The sequence below is a fragment of the Pavona decussata genome, unplaced genomic scaffold (genome assembly GCF_977016875.1).
Source record: "Pavona decussata unplaced genomic scaffold, jaPavDecu1.1 SCAFFOLD_133, whole genome shotgun sequence".
NCBI classification, from domain to species: Eukaryota; Metazoa; Cnidaria; class Anthozoa; order Scleractinia; family Agariciidae; genus Pavona; species Pavona decussata.
The window spans coordinates 2,329,478-2,354,562 of NW_028145546.1; the positions used below are offsets into that span (position 1 = coordinate 2,329,478).

Here is a 25,085-nt window from a genome sequence, read left to right on the forward strand (position 1 = left end):
TACCCAACAGGGAAGTTGCCTGTTTTTCTGTGGTAGGTCTGTCATTGACAAACCTGTCCCTTAAGAGCCTCATCTGGAGTAAACGGCTCCCCTGACATTTTTTTTGCGATATGTACTAGACTCTCGAAAATGCTTTTCAAACGTTCCTTTTCGTCTTTTATATGCGTTGTTTGGCTTGAGCCGTTAAAATCCTTGCTAAATAATAATAATAATAATAATAATAATAATAAAAATAATAATAATAATAATAATAATAATAATAATAATAATAATAAAACACTTGCCTTAAATGGCATATCTCCTTTTTCTTTTAAGGGATATTAAACGGAGCGAGCGAAACCAATCTGGTTCCCAGGGATTCCCGTTTTACAAGAGAAAAACCCTGGAAAAGAGGCTAGAGCGTAAAAGGGAACGCGCGCGAAAATCGCTCGTTGCGAGAACAGGTCTCCTCGCGTGAGGAGTACTCGCCGGCGTGATGACTGGCTCGGCTGTCCCCGAGAAAACTGGGGACTAGTCGTAATCACTTGACACTCACACATGTTAAGCCAGTCCACTGGCCAGCCTAAACAATTGCTCCATTTCTCTTCATGTTTCAAGAGGCTACGAAGTCATCGTTTATAAATATGTACATGCACAAGTCGACAAAGGCTGACTTATTTAATTTACACATCTTGCTCTCTATAATCATTGCTTTTTTAACGTTGACTTCTAACAACATCGAACAGATTTTAGACGGAGAGATCCCCCTCTCCTCCCCGCCCGGGATTAGGACTGGAGAGTCTTCCTGGAATGTTGGGTGAGGTACTACTTCTCTCGAGCGTTCATGCAGGTTTTTGAATTGTTAAGAGGTGTTATCAGTATCGTTAGGGTGAGGAACTAAAGGAGTAAGTTGCTAAATTGGAAAGCAAGAAATATACTCTGGGATTAGCCGAACCGTTTAAAGCTACCGCTTTGTGAAGGAAGACTTGTGCGTGATGGTGCCAACTAAGCTATTCACAAGCCAACATGAACTACAACGGACACGTGATAAGTTTGGAGAACTGGTTTATTAATTCAACACAGCTAATTAATGAACAACTTCGGAGTACAATCATCTTAATTTCAGCAACTCATCGGAGATGAGAAAAATCTGTATTAAATAACAATCCTTCCTTCAACTGTATCGCTGCCACACTCTTTTCCGGTGGTCCCATTGGCTTTCATAGCTTCAGCCTTTTTAGCACCAATTGCAGTCTTCCCGGCGTTCTTCACCTGGGCGGCTTTTGTTGAAGTCACTTCTGGCTTTGTCTCAGTTTTGTTGCAATTCTTCGTTGTGGTCTGTACTCCTTTTCCTTTCTTTCCTACTCCATGTGCTACCGCTGTTTGCTTGGGTTGAGTCGTTTCCTGTAAAGAAGATCCCTGTGTCGCGGCCTCGGGCTCTTCGGACACCTTCGTCTTAGACTCGTCCTGTTCTTCGGACAGCTTCGCCTCAGACTCGTCCTTTTCTTCGGTCATCTTCGCCTCAGACTCGTGCTGTTCTTCATCCTCGTCGGCCTCATCTTCGTCGTCATCCTCGTCTTCCAACGAGTCCACACTATCTTCTCCTTCGTCATTATCCGGATTATAGTCAGGATCCTCATCAGAAACGTAGTTCTCGCTGACGTGGACGAGCTCCTCGATCAACGATCCATCGCCTTCTTGATTTTCGTACTTCCGCTTCCGGTCAGGAGAAACCGGAAACGGATTAGTTGCATCCACAACCCTCCGGTAGTTGCCTTTGACTTTGCGGCGTTTCGACCTTCTCAGCTCTTGTTTCCGCACAAGAATCGCCTGGAAAAAAAATTATACAATCACCACTGAGTTAAAACGCGTAAAATGCTTGTGAAAAAAGTGCTGAGATCATCAAATGCATTGAATGCCTGCATTTAGACCCTCAAACAAACAGTAGCCGTTCAGGATACAAGAGGCCTCAAAACTATCGCGCCTTGAAAGTTCCCCTCCTCACCCTACATATGCTCCTAAATTATGGAACTGTTTGTCACTTAGTATTCGTAACTCGAAATCTACATCTACTATACTCTCAAAACGTATCTTTTTGCAGAATTTTTTGAACAGCCGATCATTATTTTTCTCTCCAAATAAGCTGGTTTCTTCTTCCTCTTTTTTTGTTGCTATAGTCAATAGTCAGAGTATTAGAAGTTACTATGTTATTTTTGCTTTGACTATTTATTTATATTTTATTTATTAATTGTATATTTTTATTGTGACGCACCTTGGACCCTATATGGGTATGCGCGCTATATAAATAACTACTTATTTCTTAAATTGTTATTTTACACAAACAAAGGACCCAAAAGCTGGATAATGGAGGTATATATGGCTGTTGTTTACTGATGTGGCACGATTGAGCAACCTTAATCAATATCACGGTCACGGTGGGCCAGGCTTGCCATTAACGCATCTGGAGGGTGGGGAGGTAGGGGAAATAATTCTAATTGCTTTAATTTCCAAAAGCCTCCGTTACAATTTAGTTGCAGCTCAACCCGCGAAAAACTAAGACTGTCAGTTGGCTTACATCCCAGATGTTCTCCCACCACACCCAACCCCTTCCGCCTGTAACTTCGGTCATCGTCTGGCGTCGCAGTTTAAGGATAACACAAAGACAGCTGTTTTCTCTTGTTTCACTGATAATACTTCATTCATTGACATACCCAGACACCTCCTCCTAAGATCGCGGGTGGAGAAAAAATAAACTGGTCATTTTGTGCTGGGTCCAGGAAGGCTGTTAACATCCCGTGAAATACCTACAATTTTGGAAAAGCTGACATTACTAAGGAGCACTTAAGTTTAGAACTGAGATACTGCTTTCTTGCAACTGGACACCAACCAGGAGTACGCGAGCAAGTTTTCGATTGCATCACTAACGTATTTTCAGCAAGTGTTGTTGATCACAACGGCCGAAAACAAATATTAAAAAGATGGCGAGAAATTGTATGGGCGGAATTTCAGTCTCACCAAATTATAGGCTTGTCGCCTCCTCTTTACACAAGGCCCGATTTCGTTAACGCGCTCATGAGTTGGTATTAATATTTAACGAGACATTGTTTAACGCCACCAGGACTTGGATAATCAGATACCAACAGTTTTTTTGAGCGTAAAGATCAACTAGACTTAACTTTACTTTCATATGATTACAGCTTAACTAGACTGGAATCGGTTTTAGAAGAACTAATAGCAATCTCTATCTGTTTATCTTATTGAAGGTCAACAAAATTGAAATTCTCCAACTACCTAATAAGGCGTTTCTTTCGTAAGGTGCGCGAAAACTGGTCTCTTCCCTAAGGTTATTAAAGGTGGTGAAATGTTAGGTTTGATTTTACCGGTAGCTTGAACAGGCTTTTTGTCACATCCCAGGTCCTCTGCACTGCCATTTTGGCGCCATCAAGTCCTGCTGAGGCAGCGAAGGACAACACCTGATGGGACAAAAACAAAACCTTGTTCACAGGATCTTTTCTGCTCTCTTCTTGAGTCCGAAACAGACGGGTTCTTGGAATGAAGTTGACGGCGGTGGTGTGACGTAATTGTAAGGTTGAAATGATGAGCAGAGATAACATTTCGTCTACAAGAAGGGGGAGTTGATTTCAGGGGGGAGGGGAGGGTAGACGCGAGTGAGACAAATTAGCGGTCTATTATTATGATGCTGATATTTGTCCATTTATCGTTGCCTACTTCCTAGGCCTTTCTATGTTTTTCGTCTTGGTCAAGCCGCTTCGTCCAAGCGACCGTTCGCCTCGGATAAGTCGCCGAAAGCGAATTGTCTTTGAAGGCTCGGGAGAAAGCCATATAGGAACCAGGTAACAATTTTCGATAGTTTTTTTTTTTGGGGGGGGGGGGGGTGGGGTGGTTGTACATCGGAGAACTTTTTAGCCTATTTACAGCAACGTCATTTCGTTAAAAGAACATTTCAAGTTCCCAACAGTATGTTTTTAATAACATAGAAAACTGACAAAGCATCTGAAACATGCATAGTCTATAGGGAATTCCCTCAACGTTCGCTTTGCTTCCTGCTATAAACGTTTACTGAAACAGTAAAGGAAAGAATTTTCTGTACCTCAGCCCCTCCATCCATGATGGTGTTACTGACCCCCCGGATCCTATCAACTTTTGTTCGCTCCACAGGGGGGTCGGTGCTTTGCTCGCAACACTCGCAACACACTTTTTCTTGGGGTGGTTTGAAGTAGTCCACAGCACCTTCAGTGACAGTAAGAATAACTTCCACGAGATCAGACTGCTCGAGCTTGTCAGTTCCGATCGCCATAACCTGTCAAAATAAAGGAGAAAGGTTTCCAAACCGACTACTTTATAGCGGAAAAAATTACTTTTGGATCAAATCTCTAACATTAGCTGTCACTAATTATAAATTTTATCCATTCAGTTGTGCTTTAAAAAAGGATACCAATTGATGTAGATAAGTCGAACCCTTGGTCGAACACGTACAGAAACAGCACTGTAACAGACCAGGATATAAAAATACCGTATTTATTCGATTAACCGCCAACTCCGAATAAGCGCCAACCCCACCCTGTCCCAACAAAACACATTTCTGTACTAGCTCAGCGTGAAGTAAGAGGAGCATCAGTTGTGCTCCAAAACTGGCTATAGATATGATAGTTAATGAACTTTTATATTGTTCGTTAGATTTTGCACTTTGTTTTGTCTTGTTGAAGCGAAACGGAACTTGTTATCCCTTATTTTGTTATTCTCTAAAAATGTCGTCGCTTGCTAAAATGTTGGGAAAATAATAAGCACCCACCCTTGAATAAGCGCCCGCCCTTATGGGCCCAAAGTTAACCAAGCGCCCAGGGCTCCTATTTTCCGTGGGATTTTCGAGATTCGAACACTTCGTTCGTACTGCCGCCATCTTGGTTTGTAACGGCGAGCGAAATCTGGGGAAATTATGTAAATGGCGGCAGTCCCACGGAAAAAAATAGGGGTCTATCGCAAACATTGCGAAAGGAATTATCCCTGTTTCATTGCCTCTCCTTGTCAGTTAACGTAGAACAAGCAGTGGATTTTATGTGCCAACAGCTGATTTCTGTCAGATTACTGTTTTAATGGCAAGGAAGTAATTCTTTAAGGATGGATGTAAAATGAATGAAATTCTCAGTACGTACCGTGTCCGTGGAATCCTTGATCAATGGCCATTTGCTCAGCAAGAAATCAAGTCCATTACAAGCCATAGTGTCAACTTTAGAGACTGGTAAAGAAATAAATCAGTCTTTAAGGTGTGTTTTATACCTTGCACCATGTATACTGAATTAATTAGCAAAATTGCGTATTTCTAGTATTCGATCAGAAACGAGGGCTGGGAACTTGAGTTAGCTTCGTCACTGCATGCTACGGACTAATGTATGCAAATTAAATAAAAGTAGCTGCCGTGTTGCGTATAATTCTGTATTAAAAACAAACAAACAAACAAAAATAAAACATTCAGTTGACATATAAACAGAATATTCGCATAGCCCGCGGACCACTTTAAGAGGCAACAAAAAATTGACCGATTACTGGATTTTTCCCTTTTAACTAAGAACAAAATTGCATGAAATTGAGGTATAGCTTGGAAATAGCTAAAATTTTGAGTGGTGACTAAAATTTCTGGACCCTGATCCCGCCAGATCTAAGGTAGAAAGAAGTAATGAAAGAAAGAAAGAAAGAAAGAAAGAAAGAAAAAGAGAAGCGAAAAGTACAGCCATAGGTACCAGAAAGATTTTACACTTTCACACTAGATTACGTTACGTTACACTGTTTTTGTATATTTGTCTTTGTACAGCTGAGGGCTTGTTTATTTGGGCCAATATTTCAACTAGTACAACTAGTCTTCTTCAGGGCCACTGAGTTAATAAGTTACTGTGTGGCCCTGAAGAAGACTAGTTGTACTAGTTGAAATATTGGCCCAAATAAACAAGCCCTTTGCCGTAGTGTCAGCCCTGCAATCAGTTTGGTTTATTTACACGTAAAGCGACGTCTGGCACGTGCATTTCTACTACAAGAGATACGGCAACGGAACGTATTCAGAACAGATTGTTTTGCGTCGTGTGGTCCCCTGCATCCAAAATTTTTCTTTGTACGCCCACCGGTACCCCATAAAAGGTGAAAAGAACTTGGCATTAGGCCCATCCATATAACTTAAGACCCAACATATAACTAATTATAGACAATATTCAATAAAGAAAAAGAGTAGAAACAACGAAAGATGTGTGGACAATGCAAGCGGATCCTTTGTTTGAATTGGGCTCGCGTTCCTCGCGGTCTCGTGTAGTACACGCAAGATTCTTCTCTCAGTGCCTTCGAGCGATTGAAGATACTTGGAATCTTTGCTAATGCCAAGTTTTTCGTTGCAAAATGTACTCACACTGGTTTTTTGAAACTCTAACATTTGTAATAGCTTCTGTTCAACTGAATTGTTTTCATGTTTTTGGAACAGGTTTGCATTTGTCACCTACATTTTAATTCACCAAACTTTGAAAGTGAAGATAATTACTGTAACTATTGAAACAAACCACACAAACTAACCTTTCTCTTCAAACCCTTCTTTCAGTTTTTCTGTGAAGCCAGTGGAAGACAAAACACAGTATACCAGACGTGTGGTGAGCAGGGCGGTCTTGAAAGAAACTTCAGCCGCACCAAAGCCAAGTTGCGTGGCTATATTCCTCTCTCGCGTACGTTCATAAGCGTCAGATACCTGCACACACATTGACTTAACAATTGGTAATTCATTGAGACGGTTGAAAAACTTTGGTATCAAAGATGTTCTTTTAGTGTCGATAGCAGCGACGGTATCGACGTTCTCTTTTCCCGTCCTTTCCGCGGCCATGATTCCTCTCCGTTCGGCGGACTACTGAAGGCGTCAACCGACCCACTTGTTCAGGTAAATGTAGAAATTTGCATTTTTGTGCACGTGGAATGGCGTTTTTGTGCAAGTTATTCAGTCTACAATCAGGCACATTGTGATTATGAGCCATATAAATAAATTATAAATTAAGCCATATAAATAAATTAAGCATGGGGTCGGCAATCCGCCCGAAAGGGGTACTGTTTGCACCCTTGTACTGTTGTAGTATGCGAAAGGGTAGTGAAATTTTAAATTTTAGTATTTTAAAGGGGCGCAAAAGTAGAGTAGAAACGAAATCGGTACAAAGAATGTAAGTATTTGTTACGGTAGAAAAAAACCTAACAGAAATTACAGCGCATAGATTACGCAATAATGCTAAGGATGTTCCTCATTTTTTTTTTTATGTACGTTGAGACCATTTCGGCAAACTTGTCATCACGTTGAAGGAGTTGAACCTCTGAGCAGAGTCCCCCTGGGGTCTAATGTCTGAGTCTGGTTTGGGCGCTCAGTTGGATCTTGATCACGTGTCTCACTGATCCTGTTAGCTAAGGGTACTGCTGATAAACAAGAGAAAGGAGTGAGAGTTCTGGGGACCTGACTGGTTTGAAATCTCGTGCTCAGTTAAAATCTTGTATTCGTACTCAGATCTGAAGGTCAAGATTGTGCCCCCCTGGACAGACGATGAGTGAATATCGAACTCACAACACGCGAGTGCAGTGCGCACACGCAAAGATTATCTGCCGCGTGGTAGCGTTCAGACAGTTCTCGCATGTTTCGATAATCGCTCAGGTGCTGTCGGCGCCTTTTCCACGGCCGCTTACATTTTCTCATCCAGCCTTCTTTTGTCTAAGCTCGGGTGAAGCAAGAGCTTTGGAAAGCGTATGTTCTCGCAGGCCATTTTTTTTCAAACTGTGAGGGATCAGCGCTATGAAGTTTCCGTCAGTCACTAATCGGCCTGGAACTACCTCGGATGTTAAAAATAATAAACACCGATATGGGAATCCAATACATTGTCTTTTGATTCGAACTTTGGTTTGAGTTTGTTTATTGTAACGCTCCACTGGTTGGTGTAAAACTTTTGGAGGGCGAGAGGACATTTCCTCAGTGTAGTTCAATCAGGCATAGTGAGCTAACGTTGCGAATTGATGCTAATTTCCAATAAATTTCTTTTTGTCATTATTCAAAAGTAGTTCCAGCTAGAGGTGTAAAAACCAAATTCATCGTCAACGTTTATATTTGGACCGAACAAAGATCAAATTCCTTTCAGATTCCCCGAATTCACCTTGAATGACCTTGCATGAGTTGAGTCACGCAAATCCTGTCAAAAACATGTCACAGATTGTTCCATTCTTGAAATGAGAATAAGCTCTTTTTTTAAAAAAAAAAATGTATGCCTCTGAGTCTCAGATCACAAGATTTTGAAACGCAAAAGATTTGTAACAACATTTCAGAGACTTCGAAAGAGGAAACAATGGGAAATGCAATACCTGAAACCAGTCACGTGCTAGCGAACTTTGTCCCACAAACAACTTTCCAAAGTGTTGATTACCTCATTGTTTCAACGAACACTACCGCTATTCTGATTGGACAAATTGCAAGCGTGGTGAGAAACATTACTAACAGCCGTTTTGATTGGATAATAGGTGTCTGTTATTCTGGGAACAGCTTGAGAGCAAAGTCCGACTATCTTCGCAATAAAAATTGCGCTTCGGTAAACTGAATTTATTCCGCTATCAAACGTGTTTTGAGGTGTTATTTGTACCGCTGCTAGAGTGAACTCTAAACCGTACTCGAAGAAGAAATGTCTTCCGAGGTTGAAATGACTCAGGAGTCAGAGGACAAGTCGTTCGCCACCCGTTTGTGGGAACTGCCCGTCGCAATGGCGGCCGTTGAACAGCTTTCACAAATTTACAGCACCGTAAAAGAACAGAATTCCGTTACTAGGATGGCTTGTAATGCCGGTGAAAGTACGATCCAGATGGCGAATGCTGCTACCAAACCTATTATAGAAGCAGCAAATTCTTGTTCTTTGGCTAAACCCATCGTTGGAAAGATGGGCTGTGCTGGTACGTGTAAGAAGGCATTTTTTACGTTCTCTTGCGTTTAAAGCTTATATTGTAATGATGCCACTTTCATTTTTTATCTGTAAAACTAGCTATTCCGCAGCTACAGCTGTCGTAATCTTTAAATTTTTTACTTTCGGTTAACGTATTGATTTCACTCTGTTACAAATTTGGCAACTTCCGGTGATCAAAACGCTAACGCACGTACTTTCGTCTAAGCCGCCATGTGAACTTTGTCCTGGAGTCCAGTGGCTGGTTAAGCCCTTTTTACGCTTCACGGTTTTCGATTTTATTTTCCAAGGCTTGATTTTCAAGGCCTGCCGTTTGCAACCTTTTCATGTTTACAATTTCTTTTATAAACCATACAATGCCGCTTTGTAAGCTGACAAGAAGGTTAACATTGGTCTATTGTTACTGATTGCAGTTACCACAATTGACCGCGTGGCTTCAGAGACGCTGGCAAAGGTTGAGGAGAAGTGCCCCATTATCACCAAGACGCCCACCGAGGTGAGATGTTCATTCTTTCAACTCTCCCTACTTAATTGCAATGGGTTCCTTATATTTTAAATGCGCGAGGAGAACAAATGTTGATAACGTGCGAGTTAATCCAGGGTCATAGTTCACGTTGGTTTCTGGGCCCCCATATTACATGGAGTACGTTTCAGCAACATGTTGTGTTGAGTGTTGCACTTGTAACAAACTAGTTAGTTCGTGAGTAAAATAAACCTAAAACCGTCAAGAACCAGTTCCTGTCAAGTATGTTCGGGTATGACGATATTGTAAGTTTTGACCTGTTGTGACAGCTCCGACATGACATAGATATGTCACTGGGATACCCAATGAGCAGTTTTTACTGTGAAAGCACCATGATTATTGCTCTTGAATTTAAGTACCATTGATGCAGATTTGTTCCATGTGGGGTGCCACTGTATATTCCTTGTAATGTTTGATGTAAAGTTGTTGCAAGCATTTTGCCTTGCTAGACTTGGTTTCAATACGGAGTTAATTTTCATCTTGCCACTGTAGATCAAGGCCACAGTAACTGGTACTGCTTCTGAGTACTACAACAAAGTGCAAAACAATGCTGTCATGAAGATGATGGTTGCTAGGACAGAGGATGTGCTGTCTTTCTCTGAGCTTGTTGCTGAGTTTGCCCTACCCACTGATGGCACATGTGAAGAGGACATGAAGGAGCTTGAAACAGTGGATGAAGACCATGCCAAAGGACCTGTGGTCAGAGCCAAGAACCTGAAGAAAATGGTGACACGAAGAGGAAAGAGAAAGCTTATGTCCTACAAGCCTGTTCAGTTTAGCGTTAACACGGTACGTTATGGTTTGGAATTTGGTTTGAATAAAATAAGTGAATTCTACTATACCTTCACAAAAAGAAGTCCATAATTTGGTGATCTTTTGCCGTTGCATTTATGACGCCATTCAAACTAGATAGTAAAAGGCTTTAATACCAAAAGTCATGAGGCGCTTTTTGCAGATCTTTTCAGTTGTGCATGTTGCTGTGATTTTGCCTCAGCCAGTTAACAGTTCACAACATGCTGCATCTGGAAATCCCCAAATTGATATAGGAATTTTTTTAGTTATCAGGAGAGTATAAATAAGTGGTTTTAATCATTGCTCATTGGGAAAACCTCACCCCCAGGATGTGCTACATGGGCAATATAAATGTGCATTCTCGTGTTCCCATCGAGCCATCATGTGAGTTACTGGGTCACCAGTAATATTGATGTTTCCTTATTGTTAAACAAAGTCCTGTTTATAAGAGATGGTACAGTACACTTTACATACCTTTGACAAATTTGCTGTAAGACTGATCTGAGTTCTATCTCTATTTCTAGGTGAGCAATTTGCAGGAAAGAGTAACAGACTTGGTTGGGAAATCATCTGATGCTGGCAAGAAAGTGTACACTGCAACAATGTACATACCTAACATGGCACTTGAGCTCTCTGGGGAAGTTTTTATCTCAGCCAAACAGTTTGTTTTTGCTCTCAACACGGTAAATTTTTTTCGTATGTAATAGATATAGGGTAATAGAATGGTTTATGTGGGCCCCGTGGCTCTCTCTTGGATACAAAATGGTGCCCAACATGCATGGGTTTATATCAGTATTGTAAATAGGGTAATACTGCCTATTTTGAGATGTCAGCCTTTTGATACCTTGCCCCAATGGTAGCTGGCATTTAAACTTTGAAGTGTTTGGTAAAGATTATTCATTTCTTAAATCTCTTTGTAATAGATAGATGTGCCTTCCAGATGTAAGAAAATTGTGCAGCTTTGAGAATTTGTATTGTTCCAACGACAACAAATAGTTGTGTAAAAATCTGTTTACTTTGTCAAAGTTGTTTATACCACTTGACAGATTTGAAATCTCCATAAGTGTCTGCAAAGAGGGCTAGTGTATTAACAAACTAATTTGTAGTTTTGCTACAGTGGTGGGCTGGTTGTAAACAGAAAGTTTGTTATTTTCAGGCTCATCCCGTCAAGGACATGCCAGCTGCAGTTGCAAACGTGATGAAGAAAGCCACCCAGCCAATCTGTGAGGCAAAAGATAAACTTGTCGGCCATGTGTTCGTCCATCCTCAAGTGATGACTGAATACCTCCTCTCCTCTCGCCCCATTCAGTGGATAATTCCCCACATTGTCGCAATTGAAGACATCAACAAAATGGATATCACCATGGAGGAAATAGAAGACACGACGACAGAATCGGAAGGAAATGAAAACGAGAAAGAGTCATGAATATACTTACCAAACAATATATTAATTTGTTGTTAACTTAATATATTCCCATTGTTATTGCATTTTGGAATCCACGTACATACATAGATCATTCTGTGCAGAGTGAAATCAATAATTTTGTTGTCAGTAAAACAGTTTATATAAATTGAATTACTTGAAATTTGTTGTTGTTGTTAGTCCTAAATTGGCTCCCTGTGTCTTTTATCACTCATTTTGTAACCATGACCAATAAGAATTATTTCTAATTGCTCACTGACAAAATACTGGTAACTAATAAAATAGTAAGGCCTTATTGTGTTAATATGATCAAATATTATAAATGTTTTTGGTGGATTACATTATTTTTTGAACCAGTTCTAGAGCAGTAATATAGTGTAACTGGTTTGTGTAAAAGACAATAAACTTTATTAAAACAACTTCAACACAAGTGTTCTGCAAGTGGTGTTTACAATAATATGGACCAGTAGTTTTGGCCCTTTACATTTCAGGTTGCTCCCTATTTGTCATGGCATGAGCATAATCTGTCAATGTTGAACTTGACTGGGGAACTTGGGCAGATGTGAGGCCAGGATTTCTGGAAGAATTTTAAACAAAATCCCCTCCGTGAGCCAAACAGAGGGTTAAAGCAGGTTAAATCCCCTGACATCATGTGATTAGTTTCACTTTCGAGTACATACTTGAAACACTGGTCATTACAATAACATGGGGAAGGAATGGAAGGATTAACCAAATTAATGCCCCAACTCTCCCTAGATATTTTAACAGAGATAACCAAGCCTTGAGATTTTCCCCCAGCAACTGCCTTTCAAAATTTAGTAGTTGAACACACTTGTGTTGGACCACGGGAACTACAACATAATAGAGAACTTGAGCACAGACGGAAATTGAATGTTTCCATTTTGGTGCGTTTTCACGCCATCGCGTTTGTAACATCAAGCTACCGTCGTCAACAAGGGCTTTTCCTGTCCGTGGTAAGGAGCAAAATCACGCCAAAAAAGGAAACACTCTACTTCCGGTTGCCGTCCGTGGCTCATGAACGTTTGTGCTTAAGCTCCCTATTAACATCTCACTGCAGTTACTTAATGTGTACCTGTAATAAAACCTCGACCTTATGACCTCCATAATAATTAAACAATTCTGCAAAATCACGTGGGATAATTGCCTGATACTTTGCCGATGAGGTTGTGGACTGAGTTGGGGATGTTCTGCAAGATTGAGCAGGATGATTGTCCTGTTATTCAACACATAAATAACAAAGCACAGCATTATTGCAGAAAAGGTGGAGACGATCTTTATTTTGCTGTTTTTCTCCCTGATACAGGAGATTATGTATGTTGCAGGATATCTGTTGACTACGGACAACGAATATTCAGTGCAACATGACCTTATCTGGGCAGTGTTACAATGTGTAACACAATAAGGAACAATACCTGCAAACCTGTTTATCAAGGATGCTAGCTATAAATTATACTTTGAGACCAAGTGACGTGAAAAGTTGAAATATTTCAAATGTTGACATTGCAAGTAAACCTTTTGACAGTAGATTGCTTGTCAAACAAAAGAAAATTTAACACAATTTTAAAAACTGAGGATTTAAAACAAGGATTTGTTGTTTAATATTAACATACAGTAATATTATTGTGGTAATTTTTTTCTTGAGTAGTGATGATAATCATCCAGATCCCTGAGGTGATACTTGCAGCAATATTATTGGATAACTCGAAAAAGTCCCCAGTCAGTTGACAGGTCTTTTTAGCTTGAAGTGTGTCTTCTACTTTGAATTCTATCCTTAATTAATAATTTCTTTCTTTTTTTCCTTAATTGGTTATCTTATTGCAATACTTATCTCCAGTAATTCTTCAGAAAATAAATTTCATAGGTACTGAAAAATTCCCTTTTATCTATCTTTGGAACAAGCTCCATAATGGGGAAGTCTCATGCGGTTTTTGTCCTGTTTGGTTAAAAATGGTGAAATAAGACCTTCACATATATACAAAACAATTTTAGAACAACGAGAGGAAAGAGATCAACTTTATTCTTGAAAAGAACAACTCGTGATCTGTTCTGGCACATTTTGAAAACACAAATGCGAGAACTTGAAAAACGTTAGCCTAACATTTTTCAAGTTTCAATCCATCGACAGTTTAATTGCACTGGGGTGATAATTTATAACAAATCAAGGCAATTATTTTATGTTTCTATTGACAGACAAACATTTTTGAGTTTTGAAATGACATCAAATTCGCGTGATACTTCCCCTTTAAATAGGGAAATATAGGACTTGAGAAAAACTGTTATGTGTGTGCTTGTGGGGGGGGGGGGGGGGGGGCGGCAATTTTTCTTCAGTCCTCTTCCCATGATGGAGCCAGTTAACAGACTATTGTTGACAATACTTTATTTTTATAGATGGCATGTTTTGATCCATCATGGAGACTTTTTCCCATACTTGAGTTCCTGAGTGGATGTCATTAGTTTGTGCAATGCTGCATCTGAACGCCATCTTAAGATTGGTAAGAGGTCGCACCTGATCAAAAGTGTTAAACCGAAGTGAAATGGAGCAAGAAAGAATGCATTTGCCAGATCCAGAACTTGAAACAGCATGTTGTCTTGCTTTGTGGGTAGACGCTGTGGAGTTTCACCTTCAAATACTAAGTGGCCCAAGAACTGAATCCCATGGCAAAGTACAATGGTGAAAAAAGCTTGGAACATGGTTGTTTCAGTGTAGACAAATAATGTGTAGTACGCCACCACATTGTACACAATGGTATAAGCAAACTGTGGAAAAGAAACATACATCAAACTGAAGAAATAGCAATATAGTGAACCAAAGTTAGAGTATATTTTTCTCAGGGATAGACGTGGAAAATCACTCCCAGTGAGGAGAGGAGACTTGTGGGAGGTGATCGTCGTGCATATACGAAAAAAAGGTATGGCTTAAAGTCCACAAAATTTCAGTAATAATTACAGAAAATATAGTATCATGTAAAGCCCAATGTGATGCCATTTTTGTAGCCTTAGACTCGAAACACACTATAGATCAGTGTACTGCCTGTTGATCAAGTATTACGGACTAACGAAGGGGATTCAAATAATTATAATAAAGTTAAGATTAAGATGCTGGTTTCAATCTTGAAACTGTTTCAGCCAAATGGATTTAAAACATAATAATGTAACATTAATCCATGTAAATAATAAAAATTATTATGGTGACGGAGTTTGTGATGAGATGAGATATGCATGATCTCAGCGAGACTGTGAACTAGCACCAGTAATATCTTCCAATGATCTTGCCCAGACCATAATCACTCCAAGACATTATTATTGTATTGTTTTGAACAGGAATCAAATTAATTGCTACTCAATTGATTACATCAGACCTTTGATGTCTCAGATTTCATCACTTTGTGCTTTGTCTCACTAGCCCAGCAACATGGTAATCTCACAAACTCCTCCCCCCCCCCCCACCCCACACGGGGGTTTGAGTTTCATTAAACATTTTAACTCCAAATGTGTCTTTATTATTGATTGACATTGAAATAATTTTTCTGATCATGACAGGGTAACATTGTTTTTAACAAGACAACTTTCATCTCAGGAGGATTTGGAAAGGGGCCAAGAGGTGCAGCATGTGGTTATAGTAATATACCCAAGTTGTTGTCTACAACTTACCCCAATGGGTGGTTCCTGCAAAATACACAGGAGACATTTCAAAAGGATGAGTACCAGTTGAAGAGAGAATGGCAAAAACATTCCACCAATGCAGAGTGTTGCCCAAGCAATTGGCCAGGATGTTACAGAATGAAGCATGACATTCCTAGCACAGAAAAAAATAATCTATCAGTAATTCAGACAGTTAATCAGTCACTCAGACAACCAGCACACCACCCGGTCAGTCAACAGTGAGTGAGTATGTTGATAGTCATGATTAGTACATTGTTCAGTTAGTCTGTCCATCCATCTATGAGCAAGTCAGACAAGCAAGTCTTTTAAATTAGGGAAATGTCATAGGGCTAACCTCTAGTTTTCCTTTACAAGATATTGTTTTATATTTTTATTTTCCTCATTTTGAATAAATATTATGTTATGTTATGACTGTTTGTGAGACAGTGAATCAATCAATCAATCAATCAATCAATCAATCAATCAATCAATCAATCAATCAATCAATCAATCAATCAATCAATCAATTAATCTGTCAGCCAGCCAGGCATTCAGTCAGTCAATCAATCAATCAGTCATTCATTCTTTCAGTCAGTCAGTCAGTCAGTCAGTCAGTCAGTCAGTCAGTTAGTCAGTCAATGAATGAATCAAGCAATCAATCAGTCTGTTCAGATGATGTTTCATTCACACTTTCATCCATCTGTCTGTCCATCATTCATTCAGTCAGTTATCCGGTCTGTCAGTTATTATATTTTTTTGGCACCAATTAAACCAGATTGTTTCAAGCTTAACAAGGTAAAAAACAAAAAAAACAGTATTCAGCCGTATAAAATTTATGCTAACTCAGCCAACGGGAAAACAAGAAGCTAAAGAGTTTAATCATGATAACAATAATGATCAAAGATAAATTCAACCATCAAACGACAATGAATCCTCAGTTCACTAAAGTTCAATGTTAGAAATGAGTACGTAAAGCCTACTCACCAAAGCTTTCTGTGCGAAAAACGTTTGACGGCCGTTTGCATGGCACTGTCAATGAAGTAAGTAAATCCTAAATTCAAAGACATCTTTGTACCACGACTTCGCCAATTCGCCAACAATGCAGGGAGAGGCACTGCAAGCAGAAGGGGCCGAGTCACGCAATTTTTAGTAAAGGCCCAAACTGTTTGTCACGATTTTGTTTGCAGCTTTTATACAGCAACTTTTACCACGAAAGTCCACGAAGTGAGAGATTCTAGGAGAAGTTAAAAAGTAATACCTAAAGTATTTTCGTGAACTGTGAGGAAAGTAGCCTGATTTCGGATGAAAATGAGCATTCCACACAGCTGAGATTTCGTGACAGCTCCTACCCAGGCCATACTCTATCTTGTTCAAGGGGTGGTATCCAACCTTTTGTCTTGCATTGTTTTGTTCTTCGATTCATTTGTCGGGTGTTTTCGGAGGACAACTTTTCATCGCTATTAACAGGTATACATTATATATGTTTATTTTATTGTGTTTTTATTTATCAATAATAATCAAGACAGTTTAACCAAACCTGTTTCTTCATTATTCTGAAATCAGTTTTGTTTCATATAAAGCTTATCATTTTTTTAAATCTTATTATGATATTCTCTTCCCTCTAAAGCTATGACAAAATTGCTTATAAGTCTTTTTGTTATGGGTTTTATTGGTGGACGCAAGTGCAGAATAAATGAAATCCCTGTCTTGAAAGTTAAAGTAAATAACGAAATCTGTTTGAAAAGGTTAAAAAGAACTTATGGCTAAAATATGGGGAAATACAAAGTGTAATATACTATGTAATGCAATTACCCGTTGAAAGAAACATGGTAAATTTAAAGCTCAGAATGAAATAAGAAAGAAATTGTCTACCGTAAGAGGAGCTTGGGTTAGAGTGTGGATTTTTTCTTCTTCCCAAGGTGATCCGATAAGCACTTACATAATAATTATTAACTCAAAGTAGCAAATTTTACCCCCAAGGTTCACTTTCCTCGTCAGCTGATATTAAGTTACTTAGTATGTCTGCTCGTATACTAATCCCTGATACTAATTCAGTATTTCCAATAATTATTCTTGATCTTTGTATAGGGTGGTGTATCAGTTCATTGGAACAAAGCATGGCGAGACACTGCTGAGAGTTGAGGTCATGACAATGGCGAGCCATCATGAACAAAAATGTCAAGATCCAGGGATGGAGAATACTTCTGGTGTATCCTGGCCTGGACCTGATCCGACAGTCAATATTGATGATGCCGGATTGGATCCTTCCATGACTGAATCATCCAAAGAGGGGGAGATATCGAAATCACTTCATGGACCTGTAGGAAGTGAACTCCAGGAATGTTTGTTTGCAAAAGATAAAAATAACAAATCAAGTGTGAGCAAGAAAGAAAGCAAAACTCCGACCACCAGCATGCCAAGATATTCTGTTGATGACAGGAGTATAGTCATTTTCTCTGATGTATGCCGGGCTGTGTTAAAGACCTGGGGGTCATACAAAAACTTACAACACTTGTTGAAGAAACAAGGCATTGAGACATCGCGGTTTGACCAAGCACAGCTGAGGATGCTGAAGAAGGTTGGAGCAGTTGATGTGCAGACAAAACAATGTTCATATATTGCTGAGGGGGATTTTATTAAAATTCTTCACAAGTATGATGAGGAGAACAACACTGACAATGCCAAATATTTCAAGTTTTCTCCTCCGGTTGCCATTGATAATTACAGTTTAGGCACAATTGTTCAAGGAAATCAAAATGAGAAAGAACACAGTCAAGTATCGCTTGCCAACACTGATCTCACAACTCAGAACACCATTCCTTCACCGTTTCTAATCCATGTATTCTCCATTGGAAATCATGACTTTGTCACCTTGTCTGAAATATCTAACATGTTTGAAAGTTATTTTCAGCAACCACACATTTTGAACTCAGTCTTGCAAAATCTAAAAGTAGCTATAGGCACATTTACCACCAATGAACTGGCAAAAATTGAAATTTACACTGGAATTACCTCCAATGACAGCTTAAGAAAACTGTATATATCCAGAAAAGATTTTGAAAGGGTGTTGCAGTATACTTCAGCCTTCCTTGATACAAATCCACCTAATGTTAACTGGGTGCATTTGGGGAAATTGAATGTGAATGTTGCCAGGAAAGGGGTTGACAGAGAGGGCAGTGTCCCAGTGAGATTAACGTCTAGTCCTTCATCAACAGCTACAATGGGACACATTCCTGAAAACAACGTTGATGTCCAAGGTCATGAGGTGGTTAGTACTGAAACCTGTGATTCTGCATCAAGTTCACATTCCATCATGACTAATGCTGAGAATTCATCAGGATCAGAAACAGCAAGCAAGGGCCACAGTGGCTTGACATGTGTAATTCGGACTTGTCTGTTAAATGGTGAGGTGGTTGTCTGCATTCCTGATTTACACAAGACTGTGATTGATTTGTATGGACACTGTGTCCAAGTTGGAAACTACATGCATCGCCTCAAAATTCCAACACACCGGTTCTCAACTATTTGCCTGAAGCGCCTCAAAGCTCACAACATTCTGAGTTCGAAGGCCACTGTCTGCACCTACATCACCAAGGCAGATGCTGAGAGGCTGCTTAAGATGTACCACCTAGGAAATCACTGTGATGACAGAAGTGGCAGTTTTCCAGGAATTGAGTGGAGTGAACCAGTTGTTCTAGAAAGTGCTGTGAATAATGTCAGTGAAGGACATCCAAGCCAAGTTGAATCAATGCCCATCTCGCAAAGTAATCAGGCTAAATTGAAAATCCCTCAGTTCACCATCAATAATCAAGTTGTGGTCTCAGTGCCGGATGTTCACAAAGCTGTCCAACTGATGAATGGTCAAAGTGTGCAGTTGCGCTACAACCTTGATAAGTTAGGAATCACCAAACTCAAATATACCTACTCTGAAGTGCATCATCTGAAAGTTCTTGGGCATCTAAACAGACCCAGCTCATGTACCTACATCACCAAGTCAGATGTTGATAAACTTTTATGTTATTATATCACCCCTGAGAATGAAGCCAAATTGAAGTTAATAGAGTGGCAGCCACCAGTGGCTGTAGAAAAAATGGTAAATATCACAGCATCTGACAGACGATCATCAAGTCCAGAGATAGAGTCAATTGGTACAGAAATTAATGATGAAAAAAATACCGCTAGCCAGAGGGCAGAAGATTATTCCATATCTGATCTTTACAAGGTGTTTGTGGGTGATGAGTTGGAGACAATCCAGCACAGTTCAAATGAGGGCAGTGATAACCAATGTGAAAAGGTTTTACAACTGACGTCACCTTCATCATCTGTGTCGTTGCCAGTTTACGGATTCTCACCACCTTCTCGTCACAATTTTACTCCTCCCATCACAAGAAATGAAGAGAATTCTGTCAGTGATCAGCTGAAATCTAGTACAACTGCTTCAAGTTACATGTCGACATCACCACAGCTTGACCTACCTGCTGTCAATCAATCAGCTGTCAATGTCACTCAAATGCAAGTTGTTGTATGTAGCAGTTCAAATGATTGTGATCCAGTAAGAAGCAAAGTACTTTCCACTTCTTCTCAAACTTGTTGTGACAGAAATGATCCAGTCGACACAAATCAGACGGCTGTGTCCAGTCAGATATGCAGTCAGGTTGTGCCTCTCCCACCCTCTTCCTTCATCACTGTTCCTGATTCCAACATGCGCACTATGCACACCCATAGTATGTCAGTGCATGTCTCACCTGTCACAGCAAGTTCTTCCATGTATTCGACGTGTACTGCACCTGTTTCTAGAGACGGGCAGAACCCCTCTTACAGTTCAACTTTTACAAGCAGTGGTAAGCGGTAATCTAACTATAATTTATATTTTCACTTATTTTATTTCTAAATAAGTTTCTCCTCACAATATTCAAGGGTTTCTCAATAAATCATTTTATCCCACAATTCTGTCATATGCTGGTGGTTTTTATTGCTGAATACTGATAACTAACCCTAACAAAAACAAAACAAATCCAGGCTTTTAGAGTGAATTCATATACTCAGTGATTGCGTATATTAAATGATAGCAAAAGAACCAACACTGGTCGCCAGTACCAGCTCCTTTTCAAAACAATACTGGGCAGTACTGGGGTTTATAATAATAATAATAATAATAATAATAATAATAATAATAATAATAATAATAATAATAATAATAATAATAATAATAATAATAATTATTATTATTATTATTGCAGTGCGCAAGGGGGCGGAATTCATATCTCGTGCAATCTGATTGGTTCCGGCAGCGATCAGAATTCAGTTTTCCATCTTGCCTTCGAACCGGGCTGGATTCGTTTCGTGATTTGTTGCAAGACCTGGGCCTCGTTTTCTTGCGGAAAAAAAAAATAAGAAAGTTATTCACCAGCCTTCTCGGTCCGAAAATCTGTGCCTTCTGTCTTGAGTAGTGGCCCGAGACCGCTCAAGACAGAGGGAAAATTTTTTTCCAATACCGGACAGTTAGGTACTGGTCTCAGTTCACCATTTGTCAGTTCTGATTACTTCTGAATTAGGAAGGGTAAAAAAATTTTAACAACGAACATTCAATGACGGGCCGTCATCATTAGATAATAGTCTGGTTTCTTTTATTCTTTTAATAGCCAACTGCCGTTGTAGCTCGAAAAGATCAAATGAACATTCTTTGAGTGGTCCATCATGGCGGGAACAGCAGGCCAAGAGGCAAAGAGGTACAACGAGAATTCCATGTCTTTAGTTTATATTTTTGTACAGTGGGCTCCACTTAAGTCCTGGACATAACTGATGGGCTCTCCAAAACCGACACCACCATCAAGTTGCAGGCTGGTCCCGGCAGAATTTTATCCTTTTGCTTGTAACTTAATTTCCTTTATTAAAGACGGACGCAAGGGCAGACAATCTGTCGTCAAACGAGAGTTGACTGTTTTATGTGTTGTAGAGGTTTATTTACGGGTTTCATGGCGCGATATTTGGGGGTGGGTAGGAGAGCCGCGCAATTTTATCTTATCTTTAACAATTATTCCACGAGCGCGCGTTGGATATGAGATGATAGATAGCCAACGAGGCGCGTAGCGCCGAGTTGGCTATAATCATTCCATATCCAACAAGCGCAACTGGAATAATTGTTTCATTAAAAACAATCAAGAAATATTGCTAGATCTTACTGATTTCGCTGTGCAAGAATAACCAGCAGACAATTTAATGGCCGCCATTTCTCGGCCATGGTATAATGGCTCATATACCATGGCCGCTAAGCCAATCAAATCCCTCGAATTGCATTATACAATGATTCAGTTTTTAATAATAGACTTTATATGAGGTTTGTTAGCGGACAAGTTTTAAAAGTAAAACCGGTTGTGTAGCTTAAAATTATATACGTTACCTGAAAGTGAACAAAATGTTACCACTAACGATATGACTTTTACAGCCTTTTATGGTACTTACGTTGGTTTTGTCAACAGATGTTAAAGCGATGCCGCAAAATTAACTGAACCCATTTCAGAAATATAGGCTATTTCAGATCAAAACAGTTCTCAACATATACAAAACAAATAGACACAAACTCCTTTAATGTTCTTAAAATGTTCCCTTGTAGCTGAGGATGAAGATATGTTGAAGACCTTACAGCGAAAGGAAACTGAATTGAGAATTTTACATGGTGAGGCAAATTTACGGATGTCACGTAGATAGAGTAATCATCATCGTCATCATCATCATCATCATCATCATCATCATCATCATCATCATCCTGTCATATAAACATTGCTCAAGGCCCTGTCATATGCAGTCTAAACGTTTGTCGTCGTTGTTGTTTGTGAATAGACGTTTTTTTTTTTTAAATGCAGTTTTGCTTTTAATTGACACCTAATATGTAGCCTCTTCGGGAATGCCATTACAAAGTGCGAAAACGACTTGTTAAAAAACACAGCTGTGAAAGAAAAACGTGTTAAAAGGACTTTGAGTATATGAGGAAACGTTCGCCAGCTACACTTGTTTCGTTCTGTCGTCACTTCCTTTCCGGCCAGCTTTATAATAGAACAAAGTCCGGTTACGGCTTTTTTATTTGTCATTTTTATTGCTGCGTTGTAAAAACGTTGCGCTGGCGTTCTTTGGACTCGTCTCAGTATCTCTTCTTTATAATTCGTGGAAATAAGTGAGAATTTTACGGGCTTCTGTTTATGTGTTAAATCAGACGCTATTCGCACGATTGAGTAGGATAATATTGAGCAAAATGGTGTACCAAAGGGAGCAATCGCCAAGACAACACAATAAAGGCTCATGTGTGGCTGGAGGGCTACTTGAGCTTGCAAACTTTGCTTGTGTGTGGCTGGGAATATACGATTCAGTGACCCTTTTTTATTTGGCGTCACACACCGCAATGGGGAATTAAATGAAGAGTTGTCAACGGCGTCCGAGGTTGCCAAGTATAAACTAGTGTTACGTACAAAACTGGGTGCCTGGATGGGGCTGAGAGGGCTGTTATACACACAGCAAACTGAGATGTGGTATGTCTTCACACTTTTCTATAAATTGAAATTTCTTTAGAATGCTTCCCTTTCATCTTTCGTGTTGCTTCAGCGCAAATTTTGTTAAAGGTACAGCTTGTACGTAATGAGAACATTACATGTGTGTTTGATGCTAATCCGATAACATTTTTATCCAGATGCATATCAAGAACAAATCAAACAAGAAAGAGAACACAGAATGGCAGTGCAGCGAGAGTTGGATCAACTAAGAGGTACATAGGCTTAGCTTGTATATATTTGGATTTTAGGTGGTGGTGCGGTTTTGTAGTATATTTAGCGCGTTGGATATCAAATCGTAAGCTTGATGGTTCAAGGGCTAGCCTCATAATGCTAGGAGCTAACCAGCATCCGTTCCGGGGGGAGGGGGGGGGGGGGAGGTGGAGGGGGGTGGAAGTAGATCGCCATACTCCCAGTTGTTCCAGGTTAAGCTCCAGCCGTGCAGGCCACTTTCGGTCATAGTGTGCGACATCAGGTATATTCGCCTATTTTATACTCGTATATCCTGGACTTGCTTTGAGGATGCTATGCTTATCAGTATTTTGTTTTGGCAGATTCCAACACTGAACTTTTAAAGAGCATTGAAAGGAAGGAGCTGGAAATGAAGATTTTGCATGGTAACTTTCTTTCAATCTTTCCGCTTTGTCTTAACAACAATTTTCGTCAAAATTAATCTAACAAAAGTGACATACGCCAGAGAGAAGCACAGACGGTTAACATTAGATTTTTAGATATTGAGCAATTACGGATAAACCGAAAATTGTTTATCCTCAATTCCAGATTCATACAAGTTACAGATGGATTTAGAAAGAAAGAAGCGTGAAGAGTTAGAGATTGAAGTGCTCCAGTTCAGAGGTAAGGACTGCTGTAAATTATTAGACTTAAAAAAAATTTGACTGTATGAAATTATGTTTACTTTGAAGAATGGCTGTGCAGCGCTGAGAGGATTCATTCCAGTTCATATCCAGAAATGGTGGTGGTGGTTGTTCTCACTTTGCTTTCAGAATTGTGTGATTTTCCCCGGTCCAGTTTCTTTTCTAACGAAAGTGATATCTTCTAATTCCAAGCGCTCCGTTCTTAACGTAACGACTCCCCTAAATTCTATTTGGTCTGTCTTTGATTTTAATAACTGTAATAATATTAATTCTATCCTTGAACAGTTGTAAACCTGGCCCGCCTAGATTAGCTCTCGCTACCTGCGGGCCAGTCTCTCTTTTTGCTAAATTTTTGAATTTTTGAATAACCTTGAACTTGAAACATGTGAAACTCTCTATTAAGAGGCCAATCCTGGGGAAATGCGCCAGTGGCCACTAAATGACGACTGGTCGCTTAATAGAGGTTCTCAAGAAATTAGCATTACTATAGGCTTGTTGGAGACTCATTTTATCTCAAGTGACATTAAGAAACGCATTTGTACATTCTTTGCGATTCCCAGAACAACATGGCCAATCTAGGTTTGGTTCCAAGTGTTTTCATGCTGTCTCTTTCGTACAGATTTTTTTTGAAGGTGACAAACTACTTTAGTATGTATTTCGAACTGTTTCTTTTCATCGGTCCCAACTGGGCAATAAAAAGCCAAACTCGATTCTTGTTGGTCGTTTAGAAGAGGTAGACACTCAGTTGAAAGCCTTTCTTAGTTGACGTATTTAATCACTGTATTTGCAGATCAAAAAGGAGCGAGTACCAACGTTCCCCGAGTAAAACAAGAACCTCTGTAGTAAACGATGTTTGGACCAAACAGAAATGGCTTGTAACTTAGTTACTAGGAAAACCAACCGCTGACATAGGATCCTACAGACACAGGATCCTATAGAATCTCTGCTGGAACGTCTTCAATCACTGTATTTGCAGACCAACTTGGAGCGGGTACCAACGTTCCCCGAGTAAAACAAGAACCTCTGTAGTGAAAGAGGTTTGGACCAAACAGACGTGGCTTGTAACTTAGTTACAAGGAAAACCAACCGCTGACATAGGATCCTAACAGACACAGGATCCTATAGAATCTCTGCTGGAACGTCTTCAATCACTGTATTTGCAGATCAGCTTGGAGCAAGTGCCAACGTTTCCCGAGTTAAACGAGAACCTCCATAGCAAAAGATCTTTGGACCAAACATACGTGGCTTGTAACCAATCGCTGACACAGGATCCTGCAGAATTTCTGTAGATACAAATATGGGCCGATTGCGAAGTTTCACATT

At 39.8% G+C, this 25,085-nt stretch overlaps 4 protein-coding genes across 4 annotated transcripts; 2 read left to right on the top strand and 2 right to left on the bottom strand.

The window, feature by feature from the left end:
• Positions 1-1,027: 1,027 nt before the first annotated feature.
• Positions 1,028-6,920, bottom strand: LOC146468189 (uncharacterized). Its single transcript, XM_085124799.1, has 6 exons — positions 6,553-6,920; positions 5,154-5,236; positions 4,091-4,300; positions 3,360-3,452; positions 2,691-2,783; positions 1,028-1,809 (listed from the first exon to the last, which is right to left on the bottom strand). The coding sequence occupies exons 1-6, from the start codon at positions 6,851-6,853 to the stop codon at positions 1,135-1,137; spliced, it is 1,455 nt and encodes a 484-aa protein (XP_084980925.1). The 5' UTR covers positions 6,854-6,920; the 3' UTR covers positions 1,028-1,134.
• Positions 6,921-8,533: 1,613 nt separating this feature from the next.
• Positions 8,534-12,113, top strand: LOC146468190 (uncharacterized). The gene is made up of 5 exons (XM_085125005.1): positions 8,534-8,937; positions 9,359-9,441; positions 9,961-10,257; positions 10,785-10,943; positions 11,417-12,113. The coding sequence occupies exons 1-5, from the start codon at positions 8,673-8,675 to the stop codon at positions 11,684-11,686; spliced, it is 1,074 nt and encodes a 357-aa protein (XP_084981131.1). The 5' UTR covers positions 8,534-8,672; the 3' UTR covers positions 11,687-12,113.
• LOC146468191 (uncharacterized) lies at positions 11,847-16,662 on the bottom strand. The gene is made up of 4 exons (XM_085125006.1): positions 16,605-16,662; positions 16,331-16,460; positions 15,356-15,500; positions 11,847-14,461 (listed from the first exon to the last, which is right to left on the bottom strand). The coding sequence occupies exons 1-4, from the start codon at positions 16,660-16,662 to the stop codon at positions 14,111-14,113; spliced, it is 684 nt and encodes a 227-aa protein (XP_084981132.1). The 3' UTR covers positions 11,847-14,110.
• Positions 16,663-16,713: 51 nt separating this feature from the next.
• Positions 16,714-25,009, top strand: LOC146468192 (uncharacterized). Its single transcript, XM_085125002.1, has 8 exons — positions 16,714-16,813; positions 17,435-20,187; positions 20,989-21,075; positions 21,960-22,022; positions 23,028-23,102; positions 23,442-23,504; positions 23,668-23,742; positions 24,553-25,009. The coding sequence occupies exons 2-8, from the start codon at positions 17,493-17,495 to the stop codon at positions 24,603-24,605; spliced, it is 3,111 nt and encodes a 1,036-aa protein (XP_084981128.1). The 5' UTR covers positions 16,714-16,813; positions 17,435-17,492; the 3' UTR covers positions 24,606-25,009.
• Positions 25,010-25,085: the final 76 nt, after the last annotated feature.

Bases quoted from the DNA above. Each gene is read 5' to 3' on its own strand.
- LOC146468189 (XM_085124799.1), bottom strand. From the start codon at position 6,853: ATGGCCGCGGAAAGGACGGGAAAAGAGAACGTCGATACCGTCGCTGCT. The intron at 3,453-4,090 runs GTACAGAAAATT...TTGTCCCATCAG, and splicing joins TCATGGATGGAGGGGCTGAG to GTGTTGTCCTTCGCTGCCTC. The intron at 1,810-2,690 runs GTATGTCAATGA...TTTTTTTTCCAG, and splicing joins TCTTAGGAGGAGGTGTCTGG to GCGATTCTTGTGCGGAAACA.
- LOC146468190 (XM_085125005.1), top strand. From the start codon at position 8,673: ATGTCTTCCGAGGTTGAAATGACTCAGGAGTCAGAGGACAAGTCGTTC. The intron at 8,938-9,358 runs GTACGTGTAAGA...TACTGATTGCAG, and splicing joins TGGAAAGATGGGCTGTGCTG to TTACCACAATTGACCGCGTG. The intron at 10,258-10,784 runs GTACGTTATGGT...CTCTATTTCTAG, and splicing joins TTCAGTTTAGCGTTAACACG to GTGAGCAATTTGCAGGAAAG.
- LOC146468191 (XM_085125006.1), bottom strand. From the start codon at position 16,662: ATGCTCATTTTCATCCGAAATCAGGCTACTTTCCTCACAGTTCACGAA. The intron at 15,501-16,330 runs GTGAGTAGGCTT...TTTCTGTGCTAG, and splicing joins TTTTCGCACAGAAAGCTTTG to GAATGTCATGCTTCATTCTG. The intron at 14,462-15,355 runs GTAAGTTGTAGA...TCTTTTCCACAG, and splicing joins TGCAGGAACCACCCATTGGG to TTTGCTTATACCATTGTGTA.
- LOC146468192 (XM_085125002.1), top strand. From the start codon at position 17,493: ATGACAATGGCGAGCCATCATGAACAAAAATGTCAAGATCCAGGGATG. The intron at 23,103-23,441 runs GTACATAGGCTT...TTGTTTTGGCAG, and splicing joins AGAGTTGGATCAACTAAGAG to ATTCCAACACTGAACTTTTA. The intron at 23,505-23,667 runs GTAACTTTCTTT...CCTCAATTCCAG, and splicing joins GGAAATGAAGATTTTGCATG to ATTCATACAAGTTACAGATG.